The sequence below is a fragment of the Eptatretus burgeri genome, chromosome 2, assembly GCF_056783735.1.
Source record: "Eptatretus burgeri isolate ZD-2024b chromosome 2, Ebu_testis_v1, whole genome shotgun sequence".
Taxonomy (NCBI): domain Eukaryota; kingdom Metazoa; phylum Chordata; class Myxini; order Myxiniformes; family Myxinidae; genus Eptatretus; species Eptatretus burgeri.
The window spans coordinates 70,139,568-70,167,251 of record NC_140962.1 but is presented as its reverse complement, the minus strand read 5'-3'; the positions used below and the strand labels follow the sequence as shown (position 1 = coordinate 70,167,251).

Genomic DNA, 27,684 nt, shown 5'->3' with positions numbered 1-27,684 from the left:
TTGGAATACGTCTACATACGTCGATGTGTGTTGGGGCTACGTAAAGAATTGGTTCAAAGCACGTCAAACATAAGTTAGAAATAAGTTTCGCATAAAAAAGACATTACTGCGACGTGTTTCGACTTATGAGTAGCTTATAAGTAGCCTTTGTGGACGTGTGTAAGCGTCCACATATCGTGTGTAAAACTTATCCTCATCACATGCGAACATGTGTCATACGCCGAGTACGTCGTAAAATTTTGAACATGTTCAAAATTTCTTGACGTACTCTACTTACTGCGACTTATGATAGCGTATTTAGCGTTGTACTCACGTATACCAAACTTACTCATACCGTATTCGACGTGCCCCAACGTTTTAGACACACTTTTTGTTACGTCGGCATACGCTGGCAAGATCGCCAAGGTGTGACCGCGATTTTGACCCTTCCATTTCTACGGCAGTTATGATTTGAATCGTTGTGCGTCAGCCTTTTAATAGGCTACGTCACGACATCGTCGGCGATGCGTGCAATGCGCTATGCCTGAGTTAGACTATCGTTGGGCATCGGTTGTGTAGGCCGACAACAGGTTCAGCATTCTTTGGTATAAGTTATCTATAACACAACGAAACGTTCTGTGTTGTTACCAATGCGTTATACATAAGACCAAGTCGCTATGAATACGTCCGAATCTTTAAAAAAAAACATCAAAAGTTCAACGTAAGCCAGCGTTTTACATAAATTTTAACACGTTGCCATCGCTGGCTAAAACGTCAAGGTGTGACCGGGCCTTAAATTAATGGAAAAGATGGTCAATGAACGCCTGATCTTCTTTATGGAGAAGAACAACCTCATGTACAAGTATCAATGTGGGTTCAGAAATGGTCGTCCCACCACTGATTGTGCTGTGTCACGTGATTGGGTTTTCGTATATCATGCCTCGCCCGCTAGGGGTGGCAGGAATGTGCTTCTGGTCGCGCAATAAAGTGGAGTAGATGGTGGCCCGCGTGCTTCTTGCGTCCCACTGCACCGCGTACACTCTAGTTGGCTGACGAGGATGGTTGAATACGGACTTATGCCCGTTTTCGACGGGGACGACTTCGAATTGTTTTCGGAGCAATTGGAATGCTATTTCCACGCGAACGATGTGGTCGACGAGAGCAAGCAGAAGTCGATTTTGCTCGCTTCCCTTTCGCCAGAGCATTATCGGCTGCTGGGTGATTTAGTGGCACCGAACAGGCCCCGTGATGATGAGCTGTCGTTTTGGGACATTGTGGAGAAAATGAAAGCACACATGGCGCCGGAGAAGTCGTTGCAGCTCGCTCGATTCCAGTTCGATCGCCTCCCGAAAGGGGCAGAGGAGCGCGTCGCTGAGTTCGTGGCGCGGATTAAGCATTCTTCCGTGGCCTGCAAGTTCACGGCGGGGGAGCGGCCAGCTCGGCTCAGAGATCGTTTTATTGCTGGTTTGCAAGATGCGAAGATGGTTTCAGCGGTTTTACGGCTGAAGGATAAAGCCATTACATTCGACTCGGCGGTCAGCACGGCTACAGCGGTCGAGCAGACTCGCGGGGATGTTCGAGCCATCACCGGCCACGCGGGGTCGCGAGCACCCCGGGACGCGCGCACGACCTTCGATGCGGGTCGGACGTCGCCACGCGGCCGCGCGTGCGGCGGGGTGACCCCGCGGACATGCTTGGGATGTGGAGGTCGACACCTGCGCCGTGCATGCCTGTGTAAAGGCAACGTGTGTTTGAATTGTCACAAGGTGGGTCATTTGGCGTGTGTGTGCCGTGGGGCGACGGCCACCATTAAGGTCGTGGACGGCGATGTGCGAAGCGACTCGGGGCGGAACCAGTGGCCGTTGTTGAGCCTGTTTTCAATTGGCCCGGCGACGGCGCGCCCGATGACGGCGCGCCCGATGACGGTGGAAGTCGAAGTGAACGAAACGCCGATCACGTTCCAGGTCGATACGGGAGCAGCGGTGTCGCTCATCGGCGAGCAGACCGCGCGTAGACTCAACGGCTTGAAGCTTATCAGGTCAAACCTCACGCTGTTCACGTACACCCGTGAGAAGATAATGCCAGTCGGGATGGCAGACGTGTCTGTGCGGTACCAAGGCCAGGTCGCCACGCTTCGGGTGTACGTCGTGCGGGGGAGCGGGCCATCTCTCCTCGGCCGAGATTGGATGGCCCGCATCAGGCTAGCCTGGGCCGCAGTTCACCTTGTGCAACCCGTGCCGAGACAGTGGGAGGATCAGTTGGAGGAGATTCTTCAAAGACATCAAGGGTTGTTTAGCGACGACCTTGGGAAACTCAAGGGCATGGAGGCAAAACTCTTCTTGAAGGAGGGGGTGGTTCCTCGGTTTTGTAAACCGCGTCCGGTGCCATATGCCCTGCGGGACAAGGTCAAGGGTGAACTGGATAGGCTGGATGCCTGTGGAGTGATCGAACGGGTGTCGTGCTCGGATTGGGCCACCCCGGTTGTCACGGTGCTGAAACGGAATGGAGACGTCCGATTGTGCGGGGACTTCAAATCCACGGTTAACCCGGGGCTCAGCGTGGAGCAATATCCATTGCCGTCAATCGATGAAATATATGCGCGATTGGCGGGGAGTCAATACTTCACGAAGCTAGACCTGCGTGATGCATATTTTCACCTGCCGATGGATCCCGGGAGTAGCGAGCTTTTGACAATCAACACGTGTCAAGGACTCTATCGATATACCCGACTCTGTTTTGGGATTGCTTCGGCCCCAGCTTTGTGGCAGAAAGCCATGGATCAGGTTTGCATTGGCCTGCCCGCTCAGACCTACCTGGACGATGTGCTCATTGCGGGGAAAACGGTGGACGAGCATCTTGCGAACATTGCCCAAGTGCTGACAAAGCTAGAAGCGTGCGGCCTGCGCTTGAACAGGGACAAGTGCGCGTTCTTCAAGCAGCGCTTGGAATACCTCGGGCACATCATCACGCCGGAGGGGCTGTTGAAAGGTCCTCGGAAGGTGGAAGCGATTCAACACATGCCACCGCCTCGCGACAAGACGCATCTGCGCTCGTTCATTGGTATGGCCCAGTATTACCAAAGGTTCGTGCGCGGGCTCAGCTCACAACTTGCGCCGTTAACGCGGTTGCTCAAGAAGGACGAGAGCTGGGCTTGGAGGCCTGCACACCAGGCATCGTTCGACCGCGTCAAGCGACTGCTCACAGAGGATACGGTCCTCGTGCACTACGAGCCTGCGCGTCCGCTCCTATTGGCATGCGACAGCTCTGCATATGGCATCGGGGCAGTGCTCTTCCACAGGATGGACGATGGTTCCGAGCGGCCTGTTTGTTTTGCATCCCGGACCCTGTCCACAGCAGAGCGCGGATATGCCCAGATTGAGCGTGAGGCTCTCAGCCTCGTCTGGGGTGTGTGGAGGTTTCATCAGTACCTGCTGGGGCGGCATTTCACTTTGCAGACGGATCACAAACCGCTTCAATTCATCCTGAGACCCGAACGCGGGGTGCCGGTGGTAGCAGCCGCGCGAATACAGCGGTGGTGTCTGTTTCTGGGTGCTTACGATTATGATATTCAGTTCCGAAGCACCGAGAAGCATGCTAACTGCGACGGGCTCTCACGCTTGCCATGTGCGGAGGGTCCAGCTGCGTCTGAGTTGAGCGACCGGGTCGATGTGTTCGCGCTGGGCCAGGTCCAAAGCGGGCCGGTCACGGCCAGGCAGGTCGCGGTGGAATCGGCTCGTAATCCGGTGCTTGCCCGTGTCGTCCAGGCAATTTCTACGGGGAATTGGAGCGATCTGCCTTCGACACCGGCCAGCACTGTTGTCGTTGGTCCAACAGTGCATAATGTGGGGGATGAGGACCGTGATTCCACCGAAGTTCAGGCAGCGGTGTTTGGATGAGCTGCATGTCAGTCACCTTGGCATTGTGAAGAACAAGAGTCTTGCTCGTAGCCTGTTGTGGTGGCCGGGGTTGGACAAAGACATTGAGCAGTTGGTTAAGCGTTGCGCCATGTGCCAGACAGATGCTGATAACCCGCATCGAGCTTTGGGTCTCTGGCCTGTGCCAGACCGAGCTTGGCAGAGGGTCCAGGTAGATTTTGCGGGACCGGTTCATGGCAAAATGTTTTTGATTGTGATCGATGCATTCTCTAAATGGCCGGAGGTTGTAGTAATGCAGCATACATCAGCAAACATTACAGTAGAGAAGCTGCGGACGATCTTTGCTAATAAAGGGTTGCCGGAGATCCTGGTCTCTGATAATGGTCCACAGTTCATCGCGGGTGTATTTGATGAGTTTATGCGCCAGAATGGTATTCGACACCTAAGGTCCGCACCGTATCATCCTGAGACGAATGGCCAAGCTGAGTCGTTTGTCAAGATGTTGAAGCGGGCTTTGCGCAGGGGGGGGGGGTGTTGCACCTGTGCAGACGGTGGTCGATGTCTTTTTGCTCCATTACAGGAACGCAGTTCATCCTGTCACGGGTGATTCGCCTGCCATTCGTCTCTATGGACGGGCTTTGCGGTCCAGGCTGGATTTGCTGCGACCTGGAGGGTCGGGGAGTGGGGCAATGTCGCGGCTGCGCAGCTTCGAGGTGGGGCAGCGGGTAATGGTACACGATTATTTCCACGGTTCCAAATGGGTGCCGGTGGTGGTCTCTGTGGTGCTGGGGCCGGCGAATTGCATGGTGCGGACTGATGGTGGGGATGTGTGGAAGCGGCACGTGGACCAAATGCATGATCGCTGTTCTGCGTCACCCCCCCCACACCTCCCCGGGCCGAACGATGCGGGACCCCCACCGGTAGTATCGCCGGCACCTGACGTTGTGTCGCCGGGGCTGGTGGGGCCGACGCCAAGGGGGTCTTCGCCTGATGCCGTCCTACCCGGGGACGTCGAGCAGGCTGGGCGGTCGGGGGTGGCTGGTGTTGCGGAAAGTGCGAGTCCGGCGAGGGTGTCACCTCGACCGAGCCGGGAGGCGTCTGAGCCTGGGCTGTCTGGTGGCGCTGCCCATCCGAGGCGGGTCAGGGTGCGGCCGCGGTACTTGGCGGATTATGAGTGTTGATGGGTTTCAGATGGTCATGTTGTGATTGTCCGTTCATCGTGTGATGGGTCATTTTACGAGGGGAGGAGTGTGCTGTGTCACGTGATTGGGTTTTCGTATATCATGCCTCGCCCGCTAGGGGTGGCAGGAATGTGCTTCTGGTCACGCAATAAAGCGGAGTAGATGGTGGCCCGCGTGCTTCTTGCGTCCCACTGCACCGCGTACACTCTAGTTCTGATCTGATCATTCTGATCCACAAAGCCAGGAAAGATCCCTCTTACCCATGCTCCTCCCGACCGATCGCTTTCATTTCGGTGGTCACTAAATTAATGGAAAAGATGGTCAATGAACGCCTGATCTTCTTTATGGAGAAGAACAACCTCATGTACAAGTATCAATGTGGGTTCAGAAATGGTCGTCCCACCACTGATCACATCGCTTCGCTCGCCAACGACATCAGACAAGCATTAAACAATCATGAGTCCCGAGTAGGTGTATTACTCGACATTCACAAGGCCTATGACTCAGTCTGGAAAGAAGGCCTCCTGCACAAGATACACAGACTGGGCATCAATGGCAGAATGTTCTGGTGGATTCATCAATTCCGATTCAATCGATCCTTCCAAGTGAGAGTTGACCAAGCCCTGTCTTCCATGTTCCCCATGGTCAATGGTATTTCCCAGCTTAGCCGTCTCAGTCCCACCCTTTTCAACATCATGATAGATGATGCTGTCTCCTCTTTCGTGCCACGTAGCAGGATATCACTATTTTTGTGAATGATGTTGCTTATATGGACCCAGAGCAGAAACCTTCAGTGCACAGCCAAAAAACTCCAGGGGGAGGTCTGCAGGATCGAGCAGTGGGCCCAAAAGTTTGGCTTCTCGATTTCTGGACCCAAGTCCAAGTTTATCATTTTCTCCCGCAAAAGGAAGGTCAAGGACATATCAATAACAATCGATGGCACTTCCAATAAAGTTTTCCCCGATGTATCCTTTCTCGGAATTACCTTCGACAAGGGCCGAACATGGAGCCCCCATATTAAAAAAAACCTGGTGCCAGATATGCCAAAGGCCTTAATCTTCCATCAAGTCTTGCTGGTACATCTTGGGGAGATCATCAGGGAAGTCTCCTTCCTCTGTATAAACCCTCATCAGCACCCAATTTGATTACGGCAGTCAGGTCTTTTGGGATACGTGCAAAACCAACCACCAAAAGCTGGAAGCCATTAAAGCCAAAGCACTACGTTTGTGTCTGGGTGCTTTTTAAAGCATGCCAGTCTGTACCCTGCTTGCTGAGGCTGGTGAGGTGCCTTTATCTCTCTGTTGGGGGGGAGGGGTCCAACTTGAGGTACTGGGCTAAGAGCATTTCTGCCAGGGACAGCCACCGAGGAAAATGTTGTTCTTGGACTATTGGGAGTATCAAACTCTCGGCAAATCCTCCCTCCCTCCTCATTTCGGACCTGCGTGTGTGAGGGCAGCGAAAGAAATGGGTTTGGATTCTTTACCGACTAATCCCCTGAACAGAGTAGCAATTTGGCCTCCTTGGACTCTAGAAACGCCTCACATCCACCTGGATCTATGGTGGAAAACCAGTAGGGTCAGTGTGGTTGTAACACGTAACCAGGCTGTGGAATATATCAACAATTCAACATGGTTTGGAGTCAATCCTTACATGTCTATACAGATGGCTCAAAAGATCCGACACAAGCTAGAAAAGCGGCTGCTTTGTGTATCCCAGATGTGAAGGTGATCAAGTCCACTAGGCTTTCTGACCATCTTTCAGTACTGAACTATTTGCTGTTGTCTTGGCCCTCAAATGGATAATTGACTTTGATCCCCTGAGTGCAGTTATTTTCTCCAGAATGAAAGCATTGGGGTCCATCCAGTCTGGATGTAAGCAGGACCGGATTCTTGAGGTGCTTCATCTTCTAAAAATGGCCACTTGGAGGGGCATGGTTGTTGACCTGTGCTGGATCCCTGCCCACATGGGCATTGGAGGAAATGAGGTCTGCGATCTGACAGGCAAAACAGCACTAAGGTTTGATCTCATAACCCCAATCCCTCTGGGCCCTTCAGAACTCTCCAATCTAATTCGGGTCTTCATGAACAAAAAATGGCAATCTCAGTGGGTGACCTCCACAAAGAGTAGATGATGCTTTAAAAGGTACACCCTTCGGTCAAGTCCTCCGTCTCGTTTCTTCGACTCTCCCGAAGGGACCAGGGAATCCTCTTCAGCTCAGAATTGGACACTGCGCTCTAAACACCTATTTACAGAGGATAGAGTGTCACCCAACAGGGTTATGCCAGCAGTGTAAGGTTCCTGTAGACCTGAAACACATTTTCACTCAATGCTCTCAGTATGGAGAACCCAGATCATGTCTTCTGCACTGTGTCAGGGAGTTTGGGATCCCCTGTTCGGGCGCACTGGATACACTTTGTCAATTAAGCCAGAAGAATCCTCGACTTTGCAAATCGGTCTTAAAATTCAAAAAGGAAACGGGGCGAACAGTATAAAATCCCTAACATTTTTTATTTTATCTTTTGTATTTGTCTGTAACCGATGAGTTTGGGTGCATGGCATTTATTGAGCCTCGCAGCTCTGATAACGCCAGTAAACACAAAAATATTAAAAACAAAAATGAATCACTTCAAGGAAGGAAATTGTTTGAGACCCATACATGCTATGGTCTTCTCAAGGCCCATGACCGCTATCGGCTGCAATCTCGATATATATTTGATAATCCTTGTTTTACACTGAAAGGAAAACTGAAATGGAAGGTATAATGATTGTGAATACTGGATAACGCTATTGCAGATGGCTTGGGATGACATGGCTTGGCTTAATCCTCGATGAGCCCTTGGATGGTGGAGGCTCCAGGTAACGTGTTGGGTGGTGGAGACCCAGGGGTACATGCCCCGGTTGCCCTTGGGTAATTCTGGCTCTGAACATAACACAGCATTCTTGATACCGAGATATCTAGTTTAATAGAAAGGCTCATGAGTGGAGTATATCTTTCGACTTAGTACTTTCATTAATTATTTTCCTTGCCAAAGCAGGTTGAAGGATAAAACAGGTGTACATCTCCAATCACCTGTGATTATCCCACAATTTAGTTGTGGGTGTTCATCTTTTTCAATGAAATCTGTTTCAAATGCATGAACAAGTTTTGATGACCTGTGCTTTCTCCTTGAATGTTGACTGTAACTTATCTCACTAATGTATTACCTGTGGAATACCTAAATCATCACCTGCTTAAGGTGGACATGTAGTGAAGTGTTTGTTCTGTTTCCTTACAGATGGTGCTGAGAAAATATTCCTCTTCGTGGTGAATCACCCAAATCATGACAGCCAGGTGGACATTTTCCAGGTGGACCTGGAATCAAAACTCCTGATCTTTGAGAAAACAGTGCAGCATGACCTTCTGCCCCAGTCAGTATTTTGTGAAATGGGAAAAGGAACTTGTAGTGGGAGTCTAAAGTGGGATGCAGAAATGATAAAAGGAAAAAAACAACAGCTTACAGATGCAATACAAGAGAATTTTTAGCTTCATGATCTGAACTTGCATTTAAGACTGTCATGAGCCATGCTTCGGCACAGTTCCCAAAACCCAAATGATTATCCCGAAGGAATTATGCACTGAAGTCTCGATTCTCCAAATCACCTTCTCACTGAAATTCAATTACAAGGATTGGCAAACAATGAAATCTTGCAATAGCAAACAACAATCTACAGTTTGTAAGTTTAACCATTTACCATGGACATTGCAGAACAACAACAACAACAACACCAAAACACAGCAAACACAGCCAGCACATTTACAACAATGAACTGCAGGACTTTATTTAACAACCACTCAGCTCTTTACAAAACCTTCATTATCAGTTTTAATGGAATTATCACACAACCAGGCATAGATTATCCAAATTATTCAACCCATTAAAATAGTTAACCACAAAAAGATGTGAAATCCTTCATTATAGCCAAGAATCAATTGTAAATGCATTTACCATGACTGCAGTTCCCCACAAGCCAACGTGTCACTATATATATATATATATATAAATATATATATATATATATATATATATATATATATATATATATATATATATATATATATATATATATATATATATATATATATATATATATATCTCACTTAGTTAAAGGTTGTTACAAGTTTGCAGGATTTATAGCATTATGAAATGTGATGGCGTTTTTTTTTTATATAATATGTACTGTATGTTAATATTGTTTCGGTGACAGGAAAACAACTGGTATGCAAAAGAAGCAAATGCAGAGTAGGTCATTGCCTCGCTTTTGCTCTCGTGTAAAGCAAAGATCTGGAAACAGTAATTAGAACCAACCTTAACCAATCGCAGTGTGGTGAACAGCCACGTTATGCCCAGACGTTTTATAATCCAAGGTCTATCACGTCATAATGTGATGTATTTTATTGTGATATATTTTACATATCTGGTTATACAGTATTATGAAACGTGATATCCTCTTACATGCAGACAACTACTAGTACGACTCCTACGCCGACTTGTTTAACGGCTTCAATAATTCTTTTATGAACCAGCTTGACAAACCTGACTTTCGACTGAAAGTGATAGCAATTCATAATTTGCTCATGGTGTTTGGCTACACAGCTTGGCTACAACTAGCATACTCGTTGCGAAATATGTCGTGGGATCTTTATTGGCCACCAAGCAACCAGGGCTTACACAGCATCTTCTGGTTAATGTCCTTCTGTTGGACGGTGCACGCATTAATGCATTGCCCTGCATGCAAAACATCATGGTGACCGGATTGTTTATAGATGGATCAAGATTCGAACCCAGACTAGACAGCTCAGAGGAGAGTGCACATCTCTAAGATACCCTGTGACACTGCAAGGCCTTTACATACAGAACTGTGTTTATTGAAAAGTTAGTGGTTTTTTTTTTGTTTGTCTTCCTGTTGTTCCTGTGTATGTGAGTCAGATGTTCCATTGAGAGGAATTTGTGATTCTCTGGCCCATGGCAAGGGCAGACAAATTTATTATTCAAGTATTAAATTTATTCAAATTGATTAATTTATTATTTATTAAATTCTGAGTGCCATCGTTTGTCGGGAATCGAAACAACTACAGCAGTTTCCGAGCTGTTAGGGTTACAATAAGGATTTACATGCAGTACTCTGCACAATACCGAATACACAATACACAATACTGTGCAGTATTACATCCACAATACTGAAATCATATATGATAAGGATTCATTTTATATATATATATATATATATATATATATATATATATATATATATATATATATATATATATATATATATATATATATATATATATATATACATATATATATATATACATATATATATATAATATAATCCTTATCTATGTATTATATTGTATTATTTGTATGTTATATTATATTATTTATCTCTGTCTTCTTTTATTCTTCTTCTTTTGGCTGCTCCCGTTAGGGGTCGCCACAGCGGATCTTTTCCTTATCGCCACAGTGGTATATTTTAAAAATATATATTTTCTATTTTTTTTTAAACTGATGTTAACACAGTCGTGAATACATCAGGTGTGTGCATGGTGTGGGCACCATGGTAATCATGAATAATTAGTTCTACGATTCAAATTAATAACACAAAAATATATCACATACTGAAATAACAATGAAATAAAACATTTCACGTAAATTATTTGAATAGGTCCTTGATCTGCTTTCCCAAGTCAGGTGCGAGCTTGTACTGTCTCCCAGTTGACGTTAGGGGAGCATCAATAACTTTCATCACATGGACCAAAGGAACCCAACAAATGTCCTCCCTTGAATGTAATTATATACACTGCTGACATCAGCAGATCAGCCACTATTCCTGAATTCTATTTTTAGCCCCAGCCAGATGAGTTAAGCTCTTGCTATTTACAAATGAGAAACAAAGAATTACAAATTCAAATTTCAAAGTATTGTGTTCATGGTATCCGAATAGCAGATGAGATATATGTACATTGTATATACATGTACTACACATATGTACTACATGTAAAAGGACTGCTCATTAAATAGCACACACAACATGCACAGCACTGGCAGAACATCAGTTATTCAAATATTTTTTAAAATATTGATAGAAACATTATACCACTTTGATTTTTTTTTTTTGTATACCTTGGTCGAGGCTCGTATGAGAGCTAACACACAACTCACAGCAAGGAGGCATGAGACAAGAGGGGCGGGAGTGGAAGGGACAAAACAGTGGGGAACAGACACATTAGGTGAACTGTGGAAGGGAGAGGGATGGGGATGGGACGGGGAACATGGCGAAGAGAAGATGGACATTTCAGGGACTTTCAGGAAGGAAAGCAGGAGAAATGAAGGAAGTGGGCTTGGGTGGATTATCGGGGGTAGAAAAGATCGAGGATTTGGATGGGGGAAGATAAGAGGTGGTGGTGAACAGCTGTTTTGAAAGCCTGGAGGGAAGAATGGGAAAGAATAGAGTGAGGAAGTTTATTCCAAAGGCGGGAAAAAAGAGGAATGAAAGAGGGAAGATGAGCAGTGATTCGTGATTTTGGTAGTTTTACCAGAAGGAGGTTGTTGGCGGACCTTGAGCGCCCTGTGGAAATGTGGTGGGGACAAATCGCAGAGAGAGCAGGGGGGGGCAAGGCTGGAGAGGAGTCGGTAGAAGACAGAAAGACCACCGACCAACCTGCGGTGATTGAGTGAGAGGCCCAAAGACTCAGCTTCATTGCGGGAGATGCCGATGATCTTAAATGCCCTGGTTTCGACAGCGTGAATCCGAGAAAGGTGAGAGGCAGGAGCACCAGCCCAGAGGGGAGAGCAGTACTCCATCAGGCTACGGACAAAAGCTTTGTAAGTGGTCAGGAGCTCAAGAGGGCCGAGGAAGGACTTAGCACGATGGAGGATTCCCAGTCGGCGACTGGCTTTTGAGGCGAGGTTGGAAATGTGACTTTCCCAGGAAAGGTCATGGCAGATAGTGAGACCTAGAAGCTTGAAAGAAAAGACTTCTTCCAGAGGATTGTTGAGAAAGTGGATGGGGGGGTTTTGTAAACGGTCCTTTCGAAGAGACATAGTGAGAGTGTGAGATTTGTCTGGATTGAAAGACATGTTCCACGTGTTGGACCAGTTTGTGATTTTATCCAGATCTGCAGTGAGTGAAGAAGCTGCTGCTTGCCGGTCTGAGGGATGACAGATGGTACGGCAGAGGGTGGAGTCGTCGGCAAAGAGAAATAGAGGATTTTCCAGAGAGTCCGAGAGATCATTGATGAAAACCAGAAAAAGAACAGGGCCCAGAACGCTACCTTGAGGAACTCCAGCCTGCACAGGAAGAGGGGATGAAAGAACTCCATTTAGGGCCACACGTTGACTGCGACAGGAGAGGAAGTCTGCGAGCCATGAGTGGAGATGGCCTTGAATACCATGGGAAGAGAGTTTGGTGAGTAGGGCAGGGTGCCAGACTGTGTCAAAAGCACGTGATATGTCCAGGGATACGGCTCGGATTTCCTGTCTGGCATTGAGGACCTCCATCCATTGATGGGAGAGCAGAAGCAGCATATCCAGGGTAGAGTGACCTGGTCTGAAACCAAATTGATGATTGGAAATCAAGCCATTGGAGAAGAGGAAGGATTTCATATCTGAGGCGATGATGGATTCCATCACCTTGCTGATGATTGGGAGAAGGCTGATTGGTCTGTAGTTATAGGGATCTGTTTTTGCACCTTTTTTATGCAGGGCAGTGATGTTAGCAGATTTCCAAGCAGATGGCAGATGACCTTGGGCAAATGAGAGGGTGAATACAACAGAGAGAGGGTGAGCAAGAGCAGAAGAGCAGGCTTTGAGGACACGTGGGCTGATGCCGTCTGGACCGGTTGCAGAATCTGACTCGAGGTTTGAAAGCAAGCCCTCCACCTTGTCAGGAGAAAAGGATACAGAGTCCAGGGACAGTTGGGTGCGACTGGGTAAAGTGGGTAGAGATAGAGATGGGTTTAGGACACAAGATTTAGCTGCAAACACCGAGTTTAGACATTCAGCTTTATCACGTGTGGAATCAGCAGTGCGGCAATTTGAGGTAAGGGAGGGATGGAGGGGGAACATACACCAGAAACAGATTTGATTAAACGCCACCAGGATTTTGAGGAGGGAGAGAGGTTTGAGAGTTCAGACTTGAGATGAGAAAGATGTTGTTCTCTGGCTCTCCTGAGGGTAGATACACACTTGTTCCGAGCTTTGTGGAAAGAACTGAGATTGCCCTCAGATGACAGTTGGGTTTGCTTTCCATGAGGCAAAGGCAAGTTGTTTCAGGACAACTGCCTCGCCACAAGCTTCAGTAAACCAAGGGCGGGAGGAAGGGTAAGACAACTGAACACGAGAGGGGATAAATCTGTGCATGAGGGAGAGCAAGTTTCTTTGAAAGAATTCCCAGGATGAGTTGATGTTTGAGAAAGTAGTGATAGGAGACCAGTCTGTAAGTTTGATGGCTGCTCGGAGACCCTGCCAGTCGGCTTGAGTGAAATGCCAGACTCGACGGCGGTGAGGTGGTTCTCTGATAACAGCCAGAGAGATGTCCACTTTGACAAGGACGTGGTCAGAAGAACCAATTGGAGCGAAGGAAGAGCAGCAGATATTGTCAGGGAAATTTGTCAAAATCAGATCCAGAAGAGATGGAGTACCATTGGTTGAGATCCGGGTCGGGAAGTTGACCGATTGAGTCAGTCCCAATGAGTCGCAGAAAGCTTTTGCTGAGGTGCCATGGCAGGTGAGAGAGGTACCCACACCTAGCCAACTGGCGTGATGACAATTGAAGTCACCACATAAGAGGAAGAGAGAGTTTGGATGAGAAGATAGAAGATGGTCCATGTTTTCGGATAGTGAGGTGTAGATGGAGTCATCACTGTTAGGTGGATAGTACAGTACACATATAAACATGAGGTGGGAGTGGAGGGGAAGCCGTAGCCAGAGATATTCCTGGGGGTGTGGGGGAATGAGGGCAGTGCATGGAGAGTGAGGAATAGAATAGTGAGGGCAACTTTGGGAAGGATGAGTGAGGGGTTGAATGGAGGGAGAAAGTTGAGGGGGGAGCTTTTGAGAGAGGTGAGAGGGAGGCTTGGAGGGAGAAGAGTGGGATGGTTGCTTTGAGAGTTAGGGGTAAGAGGAGTGAGTTGGCACTGAAGTTGGAAAAAAAAGAATGGTTGATGGAAAGCGAGCATTCATAGCAAACTGAGGTTTTTAAAAGTTTTAGGTCAGTTATGCGATGAAACACATTTCTTTATGGATGCAATAAAGGCGAATTCAGAGAATGGAGAGAAGAAACGCTGTAACAGTCGGATTTTTTTAGGCAAGGTATGAAGGAAAGGTCGAATTGAGAGCAGTCTGTTTAAATAGCAGAAGAGCAGTGCATTATGGTACACATATAAACATGAGGTGGGAGTGGAGGGGAAGCCGAAGCCAGAGGTATTCCTGGGGGTGTGGGGGAGTGAGAGCAGTGCATGGAGAGTGAGGAATAGAGTCTTTGATGAAGAGAGCAACACCTCCACCAGGACGAGGCTCAGGTCTGTCATACCGTAAGAGGGAGTAGCCAGGGAGAGATACTTGGGAGTCAGACACGTCTTGGGAGAGGAAAGTTTCTGTTAGGCAGATAATGTCTGGTTTGTCAGTGGCAACCTGTATGGAAAGATCTGAAAGGTTTGAGCGAAGGCCCCGGATATTTGAGGTCCACACTTTTAATGAAGAGGAAGGGGAGGAGGCTTTGGGTGCAGGAGGTGGAGGGGAGGGGGAGGGTAGGACAAGGGACGAGGGGGCAGGTAAGCAGGGTTGCTGAAGGAGTGTGGGGTATTGCAGAACAGCGAGGAGAGGGGGCCGAATGAGGAGAAAAGGCTCTGTGGTGCTGGGGGAGAGGGGGGACAAGAGACAAGGAAGAAGGCAGTTGAGGATTTGAGGAGGTGGAGTGAAGAGATGGAGGTGAGAGGGCAGTGGAGGGAGGCAGGTTGGTGGATGAGAGGGGGGCAACTTTGAGAAGGAAGAGTGAGGGGGATGAAAGGTGGGAGAAAGGTGAGGGGGAATTCTTGAGAGAGGTGAGAGGGAGGCTTGGAGGGAGAAGAGTGGGATGGTTGCTTTGAGAGTGAGAGTGAGGGGTGAGGGGGGTGAGTTGGCACTGAAGTTGGAAAAAAGAATGGTTGATGGAAAGCGAGCATCCATGGCAAACTGTGGTTTTTAAAAGTTTTAGGTCAGAGATGCGATTTAACACAATTCTTGATGGATGCAATGAAGGCGAATTCAGAGCATGGAGAGAAGAAGCGCTGTAATAGTTGGATTTTTTAGGCAAGGAATGAAGGAAAGGTCGAAATGAGAGCAGTCTGTTAAAATAGCAGAAGAGTAGTGCATTGTGAAACAGTAAAGAGTACCACATGTGTGAGAGAGGAAGATGAAGCATTATAAGATCGTTTTTGTAGTTAAAAACAATGTATGAGAGAGTTCAACAGATTAGGTCATGGAAGTGTTAAAAAAAAAAAAATAAATAAAAAAAAATCGAGGAAGAAGATGAGGAGGAAGTTAAGAGGAAGAAGAAGAAGCAGAATCGGGAGAAGGTGAGCGTGTTGTTGTTGTTGGGTATATATATATATATATATATATATATATATATATATATATATATATATATATATATGTATATTTTTTTGTTGTTGTTGTTGTTAATATTAATATATGAGAGAGTTCAACAGATTAGGTCATGGAAGTGTAAAAAAAAAAAAAAAATCGAGGAAGTAGATGAGGAGGAAGTTAAGAGGAAGAAGAAGAAGCAGAATCGGGAGAAGGTGAGCGTGTTGTTGTTGTTGTAGGGTATTTTTTATTTTTTTTGAGATAAGAAAGAGATTATTTGGGAGAATGGGGGATGTTTGGAAAGTGGAGTGGATCAAAATTGAAGGTAATGGGGAGGATAGAAATTGAAGGTAATGGGGAGAAAAAAAAAACAAAAAAAAAACGATCGAACACCGAGTGGAACCGGTAGGCCTCAAGCCTAGGCCTAGGCCTCAAGCACAGGTAAGAACGTCGACAAAAATACTCACAAAATAGCACGATTTTTGAAGCAAAACCGAACTAGCAACACACAGTAACATGTAGGTGAGAAAATTAAACAGTTAAAACGGGACAAATAACAACCGGAAACTTAGCTTTGAGAACGTCAGCAGGGAGCCCCAAAGGAGACCTCTCGCTGCTCTAAAACCGGAACCGGAAGTCCTATTTGATATTTGACACTTTTGTAAGCTTGAATATGCTCTTTCCAATGGTGAACAATTTTAAGTAGTATACCTTGTCATATATTTGCGATCCTCACCTGAATTTCGGGGGAAAATGAAAATTTTCAATTTTTGAGGGATCATGACTGTATTATATATGACTAATTAAGAAAAGTAAACATGTATTTGAATACTACTACCATACAGTTATTACCTGAAAAAAAATTCAAGCTTCTGGGATGGGTCAATAAAAATATATGGGGTCTCAAAGTTGGGTCTTCATACAAAACCAACATTTTTTTTCTGGATTTCAACTGATCAGGTCATAAAAATTAATAGAGGCATACTCAGTTTTATGTTTGTTTCTTACAGAGCTGTTATAGAAGAATAATCTCTGAAAATTTCAAGGCTCTAGCATTAATATTTAAAAAGTTGTGGGAGTTTAAAAGTAGCCGTTCATTTTGTGATGCTCGCAACGACCATAGAAATAGGGCCACAACCACATTTTCAACCCTCAATATCTCGGAGTTGACCGCATCTATGGACCTAAAATTTTACGCAACTTCATTTTGATACCTGGGAACTATCTCATGAAAGTTTAAAGTAAATCTGAGGGAGTCAACTGGGAGGCCTCCGGTGATATAAGGTGGAATGACTCATATATCGAACATCTAAAATAATTCAAAACAGTGCAACAAAGGATACATTTAGTGCTGGGCTGTACAAGGACATCAGCCTACCTCAGGAGGGACCCATTTGTTGGCATAACCCTGCAATATAAAGTTAGTGTCAACCATGAAAGAAAATACAAGAAAAGGCATGGCTTTGTGATCCAACCTCTAGTCCATGGTGTCCCAAAAGATACAGTACATGAACAAACTAAATTGATTGGTCGGTTTACAGATTTTGCAGTTGATTGAACAAGCATGCTCTCATTTAGGACACTCGGTTGTGATAATGAAATATTTCAACATAACATAACCATTTGTCACATCACGATTGGTTCAGGTTGATTTTAGTTACTGCTTCCACATCGTTGCTTTACGCGAGAGCAAAATCGAGGTAATGCCTTTATCTGTGTTTGCTTCTATTGCATACAAGCTGTTTCCTATGTTAACATGATGGTATTGCAAAATGGATTTGTTGTTCCAAAGTGTTAATTTTATCACTAAGTACCCAAAATGAATGGAAGATTTGGCACCAGACTCGGTGGCATAATGATTTATGAATGTCTGTTCTGAGTCTGAGAGGTCATTGGTTTGAATCTGACCCCAGCTGAGTCACGAAAAATACAAAGAATTTTAAAATGGTATGTGCTGCTTCCTTGCTTCAAGCTATAAGTATTCAAAAAGGACAAAGCATGGACAAGCAACCATTGCACATGGTTGACTAGCCTAATGTCCTCCTGCATTGAAGTTCCTTGTAAGGGAACTCATATTTATTTATTTATTTATTTATCTCAGGAGAAAGTGACCACTGACCTTTCCTGCCACTGATTTGTTAGGATTATATCACCTTCTGTGTGATGAGTAAAAATGTGTAATATTAAATGTGAAAAGATAATCATTCCATCGCATCATTATATTAACAACTGAGATTTCAGATAAACAATAACTTGTTGACGTGAAAAGTTTCCTTCCTGACACTGCATGCAATTTGTTCACTGACATTCTCATTTGATCCCGTTCTAGCATCAACAATATTGCTGCAGTTGGAGTTGATGCCTTTTATGCCACCAATTACCTCACATCTGAGGAGACGTTGCTCCTTACACTTGCTCTGCCCATGAATGACACAAACGTCATATTCTACAACTACAATAAAGCTTCAGTGGTTGCTCGTGATTTGGGCATGGCTAATGGGATTAACCTCTCTCCAGATGGCAGGTTAGTGCCTGCCTGTCTTCCTGATCTCAACCAAGAGTCTACAATTTATATCACAAATCCTCATCAGGTGGAATGTGTTAAGGAGAACAGTAAAGAAGAATCAATTGTACTTTTCTGCTCTTCCAGGAAGGATCCTCAATACCTATATTAACAAAAAAATTGAAGAGGTCACTCAGTGCACTTATCAAGTTGGGTATTCATTTTTACCTGAAAATAATTATGACAGCATCGGTTGATTGCAACGAAATAATCATGAAGAGACAAAACTGTAATCATGTATTTACTATTAAAGAGGTATGCCAGGGAATATTTTTTAAACATGAAGAGGACTTTTGGGATTAAAAAACAAAACCCATCCTTTAAGTTATTTGCACTTCTAAAACAATCATCCATTGTTAAATTAATATTACTCAGGCAATTTACTGAAGGACACAATGATATTTAATTAATTTCAGTGGCGAAAATTATGATACCTCGATGCTTTGTCATGAGCAAAGTTGTGTTGCTCCTGTCCCATGCTTGTCTCTCATAGATTACACACTCGTGAAAAGTTATCATGCAAAAATATTGGATACCAAAGTATGGAGAGAGATGGTGTCAGAAAATGTCATCTCATGTGACAATAATAAGTTAGTAATGTTGGTAGTTGTTGTCGGAATCAGAAACCGATTACAGATTTTTGTAAATTAACTGGTCTGGAATAATGGTTTGAATGGAATTATTTAACCTGAGCCATGGAGAACTTCAAAACTTTCTTCTCTTATGCTTGTCCTTCTTGCCTTCTTTATTGTCAAAATCTGCACTGGAAAGTTTGCATTTTTATGACCCAGATGATGCCAGGATTTTTCTTTTTTATCCTTGAAGTATTTGTAGTATGAGAATTATAGTTATGAGACAACCCCAATTCTACATTGAAGTTATGCGGAAAATGCTCAAAATTTTTATTGCCATCTCCCAAAAAATATCATGGCTATTTCTCCCACTTCCAAGTTAACATTTCTTCATTGAATAATAAAAATATATTTAATCTTCAGTAGACACGTTTTTGTCCCCCTCTCCACCCCTCCCCCAGAAACCCTGTCCTCAACACCCCTTGTCCCTCCCCTCTCAATTAGAGTTCTGGGACAACCTCTCACTTTAACAGTAAAGTCAATGGGGAAAAATTTCATACTTTCAGGTAAGCTGGATGGATATTAATTAAATTACCTAAAATATTTTTAATCCTCAATAGACACCGCCTTGTCCCACACCTCTTTGTCCCTCCCCTCTCAAGTAGAGTTTTGGTCGGTAAAGTGCGAAAATGTATTGAATCAACAGGACTAAAATTAATTAAATACAATTGTCTGTAAACATAAGAATATTTAACAAAAGTCAATAACACCAACATCATCAATTATATAATATTTTCGTTATATCTCGTTTTCTTCATCTTCACTTTCTCATGTAACTTTCCTCCCCAGTATCGCTTTCAAAGTAAGTATTGGTATCAGAATTCATATTTTTCTTTTTTTCCTCCTCAGTGAGATTATAGACTTGTTGATGTATTTTCTGTAATTCATCAAGTCTTTTTCTAATTTCACTGATATCCATATTTTGATATTTATTGTCCTTTTTTTAAAATTATCTCTTCCCTCTCCTTTTTTATTCCTCATCTTCCTCTTTAACTTCTTCCTCAACAGTCCTCACAACCCTTAAACTACCACTTTCATCCACAGAATATAAAACAAACATTCATCTAGATTTTGAGAAATTCTTGTGACCATAATTACTTTTTTCACAATAGGAAACCAAAAACATTTATTCTGGATTTCTAAAAGATATTTATATTTTATCAACTTGAGAACATTATCATTATTTAACACGACCAAATATCACACATTGCTTTTCTGATGGGAATACTAAAGGGAGGTGGGGGGGGGGAAGAAGAGGAAGAGAAAGAGAGGGGTGGGGAAGAGAGAGAGGAGGGAGAGTGAGAATTTGGAGGGGAAAAGAGAGACGTGGGAGGGAGAGTGAGAAGGGGTGGGAGAAAGGGAAGGCGGATATGCGGTGGAGCGTTAATTATGATTCATACTGTCTCGACAAAATGATTCTACATAAAATAACAGTGAAGATAGAAACAAAATAATGTCTGAAATCAATTATTTTCTACTGGTCGTACTATAAATACCGCCAGCAAACAAATACCGCCCGGAGACAAACTCCCGTTGGGGCAACAACACTGCCTGGAAACATCCAGAGACAAACCCTGCCCAGATATGTCTGGAAAGAAACACCGTCGAAACATAACCACCGTCCGGATATGGAGAGACAGAGACAGAGACAGAGACAGAGACAGAGACAGAGACAGAGACAGAGACAGAGACAGAGACAGAGACAGATATATATATATATATATATATATATATATATATATATATATATATATATATATATATATATATATATATATATATATATATATGGGGTTAGGAAGTTAGCAGAGAGAATATTTTATGCTTCATGAAATACACACACACACACACACACACACACACACACACACACACACACACACACACACACACACACACACACACACACACACACTTGGCCGATATCGGTAATTTTTCAGTTATTGGCAGGTTGGGGTCAGTGTGATTACCAACTACAGTACTTACTGTATACAACCCAGAAACACAAACCACTCGCTCAGGGTGACGGAGCACGAACCACTCGCTCAGGGTGACGGAGCACGAACCACTCGCTCAGGGTGACGGAGCACGAACCACTCGCTCAGGGTGACGGAGAACGAACCACTCGCTCAGGGTGACGGAGCACGAACCACTCGCTCAGGGTGACGGAGCAGGAACCACTCGCTCAGGGTGACCGAGCACGAACCACTCGCTCAGGGTGACCGAGCACGAACCACTCGCTCAGGGTGACCGAGCACGAACCACTCGCTCAGGGTGACCGAGCACGAACCACTCGCTCAGGGTGACCGAGCACGAACCACTCGCTCAGGGTGACCGAGCACGAACCACTCGCTCAGGGTGACCGAGCACGAACCACTCGCTCAGGGTGACCGAGCACGAACCACTCGCTCAGGGTGACCGAGCACGAACCACTCGCTCAGGGTGACCGAGCACGAACCACTCGCTCAGGGTGACCGAGCACGAACCACTCGCTCAGGGTGACCGAGCACGAACCACTCGCTCAGGGTGACCGAGCACGAACCACTCGCTCAGGGTGACCGAGCACGAACCACTCGCTCAGGGTGACCGAGCACGAACCACTCGCTCAGGGTGACCGAGCACGAACCACTCCCTCAGGGTGACCGAGCACGAACCACTCGCTCAGGGTGACCGAGCACGAACCACTCGCTCAGGGTGACCGAGCACGAACCACTCGCTCAGGGTGACCGAGCACGAACCACTCGCTCAGGGTGACCGAGCACGAACCACTCGCTCAGGGTGACCGAGCACGAACCACTCGCTCAGGGTGACCGAGCACGAACCACTCGCTCAGGGTGACCGAGCACGAACCACTCGCTCAGGGTGACCGAGCACGAACCACTCGCTCCAGGGTGACCGAGCACGAACCACTCGCTCAGGGTGACCGAGCACGAACCACTCGCTCAGGGTGACCGAGCCACGAACCACTCGCTCCAGGGTGACCGATCACGAACCACTTGCTCAGGGTGACCGAGCAAGAACCACTCGCTCAGGGTGACCGATCACGAACCACTCGCTCAGGGTGACCGAACAAGAACCACTGGCTCAGGGTGACCGAGCACGAGGAACCACTCGCTCAGGGTGACCGAGAAAGAATCACTTGCTCAGGGTGACCGATCACGAACCACTTGCTCAGGGTGACCGAGCAAGAACCACTCGCTCAGGGTGACCGATCACGAACCATTCGCTCAGGGTGACCGATCACTAACCACTTGCTCAGGGTGACCGAGCACGAACCACTCGCTCAGGGTGACCGAGCACGAACCACTCGCTCAGGGTGACCGAGCACGAACCACTCGCTCAGGGTGACCGAGCACGAACCACTCGCTCAGGGTGACCGAGCACGAACCACTCGCTCAGGGTGACCGAGCACGAACCACTCGCTCAGGGTGACCGATCAAGAACCACACGCTCAGGGTGACCGAGCAAGAACCACTCGCTCAGGGTGACCGAGCAAGAACCACACGCTCAGGGTGACCGAGCAAGAACCACACGCTCAGGGTGACCGAGCAAGAACCAGTCGCTCAGGGTGACCGAGCAAGAACCACTCCCTCAAGGTGACGGAGCACGAACCACTCGCTCAGGGTGACTGAGCACGAACCACTCGCTCAGGGTGACGGAGCACGAACCACTCACTCAGGGTGACCGAGCACGAACCACTCGCTCAGGGTGACCGAGCACGAACCACTCGCTCAGGGTGACCGAGCACGAACCACTCGCTCAGGGTGACAGAGCACGAACTACTCGCTCAGGGTGACCGAGCACGAACCACTCGCTCAGGGTGACCGAGCACGAACCACTCGCTCAGGGTGACGGAGAACGAACCACTCACTCAGGGTGACAGAGCATGAACCACTCGCTCAGGGTGACGGAGAACGAATCACTCGCTCTGGGTGACGGAGCACAAACCATTCACTCTGAATGAAGTTGCATGGCAAAAGCGTCCGCAGTGAGTGAACAATTTGCTCAGAAGGACGTAGTGCAGTACCACTTTCGACAATGGATGCTCAGCAAGTGGCTTAAGCACTTATGCAAGCAGTCCAATTCAATGGTTGATCAGGTATGGTTGGCCAGGCTGTCGCTGCACACCACAAACGATCACTTGAAATTTAAAGGCGGTCTTCACCGCGCACACAGCAGTTAATACAATAAAATGAAATAATGAAGTAAAATTACTTTATCCACAAAACAGTTGCTGTGTAATGCAAAACAATCCTGGAAACATCGCAAGGTTCAGTCAACCATGAAATCAACCATTTTGCCTGCACGTCTGTGCACGTGTCACGTGGTACATCGGTTCAGGGTCCGCACAAACGTTGCAACTTTTTTTTAAGCCCTTTTTTAAACCAGATTTGCTTTGATTGCCTGTAGAGCACCTCGCAAACCTCTGAAATATAGACACAGATCTGGCAGACGCTATGGATAGGCAGTCCCTCTGGGGGGCAGGGTGCGTCAGGTCTCGCAGTGAATGCATTAAATCATTGAGCTCAATGAAGCTCGTTAATTTTGGCATGTTCCGAAATATTGTTCACTCAATATAATTTTCTAAACGGTAGAAAAAGACAAGTTTAATGCTTTGGAAATTTCACATTTTCTTGTGTGTGTATGTATGGAGAAGGAGGGAACATAGCCTTGCTTGCTTAAATTAAATAGGTACATCGACTTAGTTTTAAGACTCGCTATTTCATTAAATTATCACATTTCACAACAGATTTTGACACTTGTTTAGTCCAGACGATATCCGATCCTCAAAACCGAAATAACATTTCGATGATATACTTTAATTAGTCGAAGCTCCTTATTTGAAAAATATAGAACTTACAATAGCGATATATACAGTGATTCGTAGTTGGATGAACAGGCATTCGACATGAGTGAGGAAAGTGGGAAAAAAAAACTATCGTTAAGAAATCGTTGCGGCCTGTCCCAAGTCAAGGCATGGTTGAACAGGCCAAAAAAACATGGCGGCTTCAGACCCCAGCGAGGTTACCCTGGAAACATCTTAAGACCCCAGAGAGTGAGGTGGCCGAAGATCGCCTAATAAAGGATCTAATTAAATAAGGCCGTTAATCATCTTCAAAAGGGCTGTTTTAATCACCCCAAACACCCAATTTTCACTCTTGCACTTCCTTGGAGTTTTCTTCGTATGCTTGCAGTTTCACGCTGCTTGGTTTTATAGTTTGGGAGTTATAGAGGATGCACACGCACACGCACACACACACACACACACACACACACACACACACACACACACACACACACACACACACACACACACACACACACACACACACACAGCCTTTTATTAGTATAGACGATTTATTCAACTTGTGCTTCCTGACATTGGGCATTTTTCATATTTATTTAATTTAAAACTTCTCGAAAGTGAAGTGTAATAGAAATAATTACTCCATTAAAGGAGATCATTCATTTATCTTGTTCAGTAATTCTAGAATTGACTTTGCATGTTGTTTTTTCTGAACACAATGAGATACAGAAGATTTTTTGTTGTTGATATTGAATTTATAGGCAATCGGGGTTTGACCATGCACTGCATGAAAATATTGTGTTTGTTCTTATACCATCATGATACACCATCAATCAAATCACAGTGAATTGATACTGAATTTATACCTGAAGATGCTTGGATCATATTATTGCTGTAAAACACCCCATTTGTTTCAATATTTTTTGAGGAGAAACCCAATAACTTTCTAAATGAATTAGCAAATGTGAAAACAATTATATCATCATTTTTATGTTTAATAGTTGATTTTGAAGTCTGTTTCTTGAATACCTATAACTCTATTTTTGGTTCATCATATTGTTCTTTCATAAGGTGAGTAATTTCGGAAGATATCTGGCAAATATTGAATGCTCCAGGTAGTATTGTTATAGTTTTGTATCTGCTTGAATCCGGATGATAACTAAACTTTTATTTTCTATTTTTTCAATACGTGGTCAAGGCTCGTGGAAGAGCGAGGACACAGAAGAGGTCAGGAGACAACATAACAAAAGGAAGAGTAGGAGAAAGGGCAAACACCAACAGCAGGGTGTAGGGAGAAAGTAGACGGAGACGGACAAACAAGGGATAAGGGAGAATGCAAGTGGTGGACATGATGGATACATAAGCAAAAACTTTAGAGAGGGGTGGGGGTTCTTGGTTTATTGGGTGTAGAAAAGATCATGGTTTTGGATAGGAGATGACTTGAGATGATGATGAACAGCTGACTTGAAGATCTGGAGGGAAGAATGAGAATGGATAGAGAGTGGAAGTTGATTCCACAGGTGGGAAAAAGGAATAAATGAGTGGAGGTGAGCTGTGGTTCTGAATTTAGGCAGTTTTACTCAGAGGGGGTTTCTGGTGAACTGCTTGTATCCGGCAGATACTTGGGGTGGGGGACAAAGCAATGATAGGGAAGAGAGTGCAAGACCAGAAATGAGGCGGAAGAAGACAGAGAGACCACAAACATGTCGTTGATGGCAACGTGAAAGGCCCATAGACTCAGCTTCATCACGAGAGATTCCAATGATCTTGAAAGCCTTGGTTTCCACAGCATCAAGCTAAGCAAGATGTGATGCAGGGGATCCAGTCCAGAGGGGAGAGAAGTACTCCATCAAGCTGCAGATGAAAGCCTTGTAGGTGGATAGAAGTTAATGTGTGCCAAGGATGGAGGATACAAAGTCAGTGTCTGGCTTTGGGGGCCATCTTTGAAATGTGACCTACTCAAGAGAGATCATGGGTGAGGGTGAGAAGCAAGAGTTGGAATTACTGATCCTCTTCAAGAGGGTTGTTGAGACAATAGATGGTAGGGTTTTCGGTACGGTCCTTTCAGAGAGAGAGAGTGTGTGGGATTTCTCAGGATTGAAAGACATTCCAAGTGTTTGACCAGTTTGTGATTTTGTCAAGGTCTGAGGAGAGGGAAGAGGCTGCTGCCACATCTGTCAGAAGAATAAAGAATGTCACAACAGAGAGTGAGATAAAGAGGTAAATCAGCAAAGAGATAAAAAGGATTTTCCAGAGAGTCATTGAGATCATTGATGATGGTTAGGAATAAGATGGGACCGAGAACACAGCCATGAGGTACACCAGCCTTGACAGGGAGAGGAGAATAAAGGGTTCCACTCAGAGCCACATGTTGGATATGACAGTGGAGGAAGTCATTAATCCAAGAGTGGAGTTGGCCTTGGATTCCATAAGCAGACAGTTTTGAGAGCAAGGCAGGATGCCAAACTGTATCAAAAGCTCAAGTTATGTCCACAGAGACAGCCCTGATCACATGTTCATCCATTGTTGGAAGAGTAGAGGCAGCATGTCCAAGGTAGAGTAACCAGGTCTGAATCTGAATTGATGATCTGAGATGAGGCTGTTGGAGAAAATAAATTACTTTATGCCAACTGTGATGATGGATTCATTGACCTTGCTGATGATTGGAAGTAAGCTAATTAGCCTGTAGTTCGGGGGATCCGTTTTTGTACCTTTTGTATGTAATGCTGTGGTTTTGGCTGATTTCCAAGCAGATGAAAGATGGTCCATAGCAAATGACAGGGTGTAAAGGGCAGATAGAGCAAGTGCTGGAGCAGCAGAGCAGGATTTTAGGAGACGTGAGCTGATGCCATCAGGTCCAGTTGCAGAGTCAATTTTGAGGGTTGCCAGAATCTTTTTCACCTTCTCAGGTGGAAAAGGCAGAATCCAGAATATGCAGTTGGAGGAGGTAGGTGGCAGTGAGAGAGAGAGAGAGAGAGAGAATGGAGAGAGAGAGAGAGAGAATGGAGAGAGAGAGAGAGAGAGAGAGAGAATGGAGAGAGAGAGAGAGAGAGAATGGAGAGAGAGAGAGAGAGAGAGAGAATGGAGAGAGAGAGAGAGAGAGAGAGAGAGAGAGAGAGAGAGAGAGAGAGAGAGAGAGAGAGAGAGAGAGAGAGAGAGAGAGAGAGAGAGAGAGAGAGAGAGAGAATGGAGAGAGAGAGAGAGAGAGAGAGAGAGAGAGAGAGAGAGAGAGAGAGAGAGAGAGAGAGAGAGAGAGAGAGAGAGAGAGAGAGAGAGAGAATGGAGAGAGAGAGAGAGAGAGAGAGAGAGAGAGAGAGAGAGAGAGAGAGAGAGAGAGAGAGAGAGAGAGAGAGAGAGAGAGAGAGAGAGAGAGAGAGAGAGAGAGAGAGAGAGAGAGAGAGAGAGAGAGAGAGAGAGAGAGAGAGAGAGAGAGAATGGAGAGAGAGAGAGAGAGAGAGAATGGAGAGAGAGAGAGAGAGAATGGAGAGAGAGAGAGAGAGAGAGAGAGAGAGAATGGAGAGAGAGAGAGAGAGAGAGAGAGAGAATGGAGAGAGAGAGAGAGAGAGAGAGAATGGAGAGAGAGAGAGAGAGAGAGAGAATGGAGAGAGAGAGAGAGAGAGAGAATGGAGAGAGAGAGAGAGAGAGGAGAGAGAGAGAGAGAGAGAGAGAGAGAGAGAATGGAGAGAGAGAGAGAGAGAGAGAGAGAGAGAGAGAGAGAGAGAGAGAGAGAGAGAGAGAGACACAGAGAGAGAGAGAGAGAGAGAATGGAGAGAGAGAGAGAGAGAGAGAGAGAGAGAGAGAATGGAGAGAGAGAGAGAGAGAGAATGGAGAGAGAGAAAGAGAGAGAATGGAGACAGAGAGAGAGAGAGAGAATGGAGAGAGAGAGAGAGAGAGAATGGAGAGAGAGAGAGAGAGAGAAGGGAGAGAGAGAGAGAGAGAGAGAGAGAATGGAGAGAGAGAGAGAGAGAATGGAGAGAGAGAGAGAGAGAGAGAGAGAGAGAGAGAGAGAGAGAGAGAGAGAATGGAGAGAGAGAGAG

At 45.7% G+C, this 27,684-nt stretch overlaps 2 protein-coding genes across 2 annotated transcripts in view; one reads left to right on the top strand and one right to left on the bottom strand.

The window, feature by feature from the left end:
• Window positions 1-27,684, top strand: part of LOC147032260 (serum paraoxonase/lactonase 3-like) — a 139,731-nt gene that overhangs the window by 99,421 nt on the left and 12,626 nt on the right. The window contains exons 6-7 of the mRNA XM_085869685.1: window positions 8,311-8,443; window positions 17,975-18,169. Coding sequence (XP_085725811.1) covers window positions 8,311-8,443; window positions 17,975-18,169 — 328 coding nt within the window. The remainder of the gene's footprint in view (window positions 1-8,310; window positions 8,444-17,974; window positions 18,170-27,684) is intronic.
• The window catches only part of LOC147032261 (uncharacterized), a 13,337-nt gene continuing 3,835 nt past the window's right edge, over window positions 18,183-27,684 (bottom strand). Inside the window, exons 3-5 of the mRNA XM_085860189.1 lie at window positions 26,736-27,082; window positions 20,075-20,089; window positions 18,183-18,443 (exon numbers count right to left, since the gene is read on the bottom strand). Coding sequence (XP_085716315.1) covers window positions 18,373-18,443; window positions 20,075-20,089; window positions 26,736-27,082 — 433 coding nt within the window. The 3' untranslated portion in view covers window positions 18,183-18,372. The remainder of the gene's footprint in view (window positions 18,444-20,074; window positions 20,090-26,735; window positions 27,083-27,684) is intronic.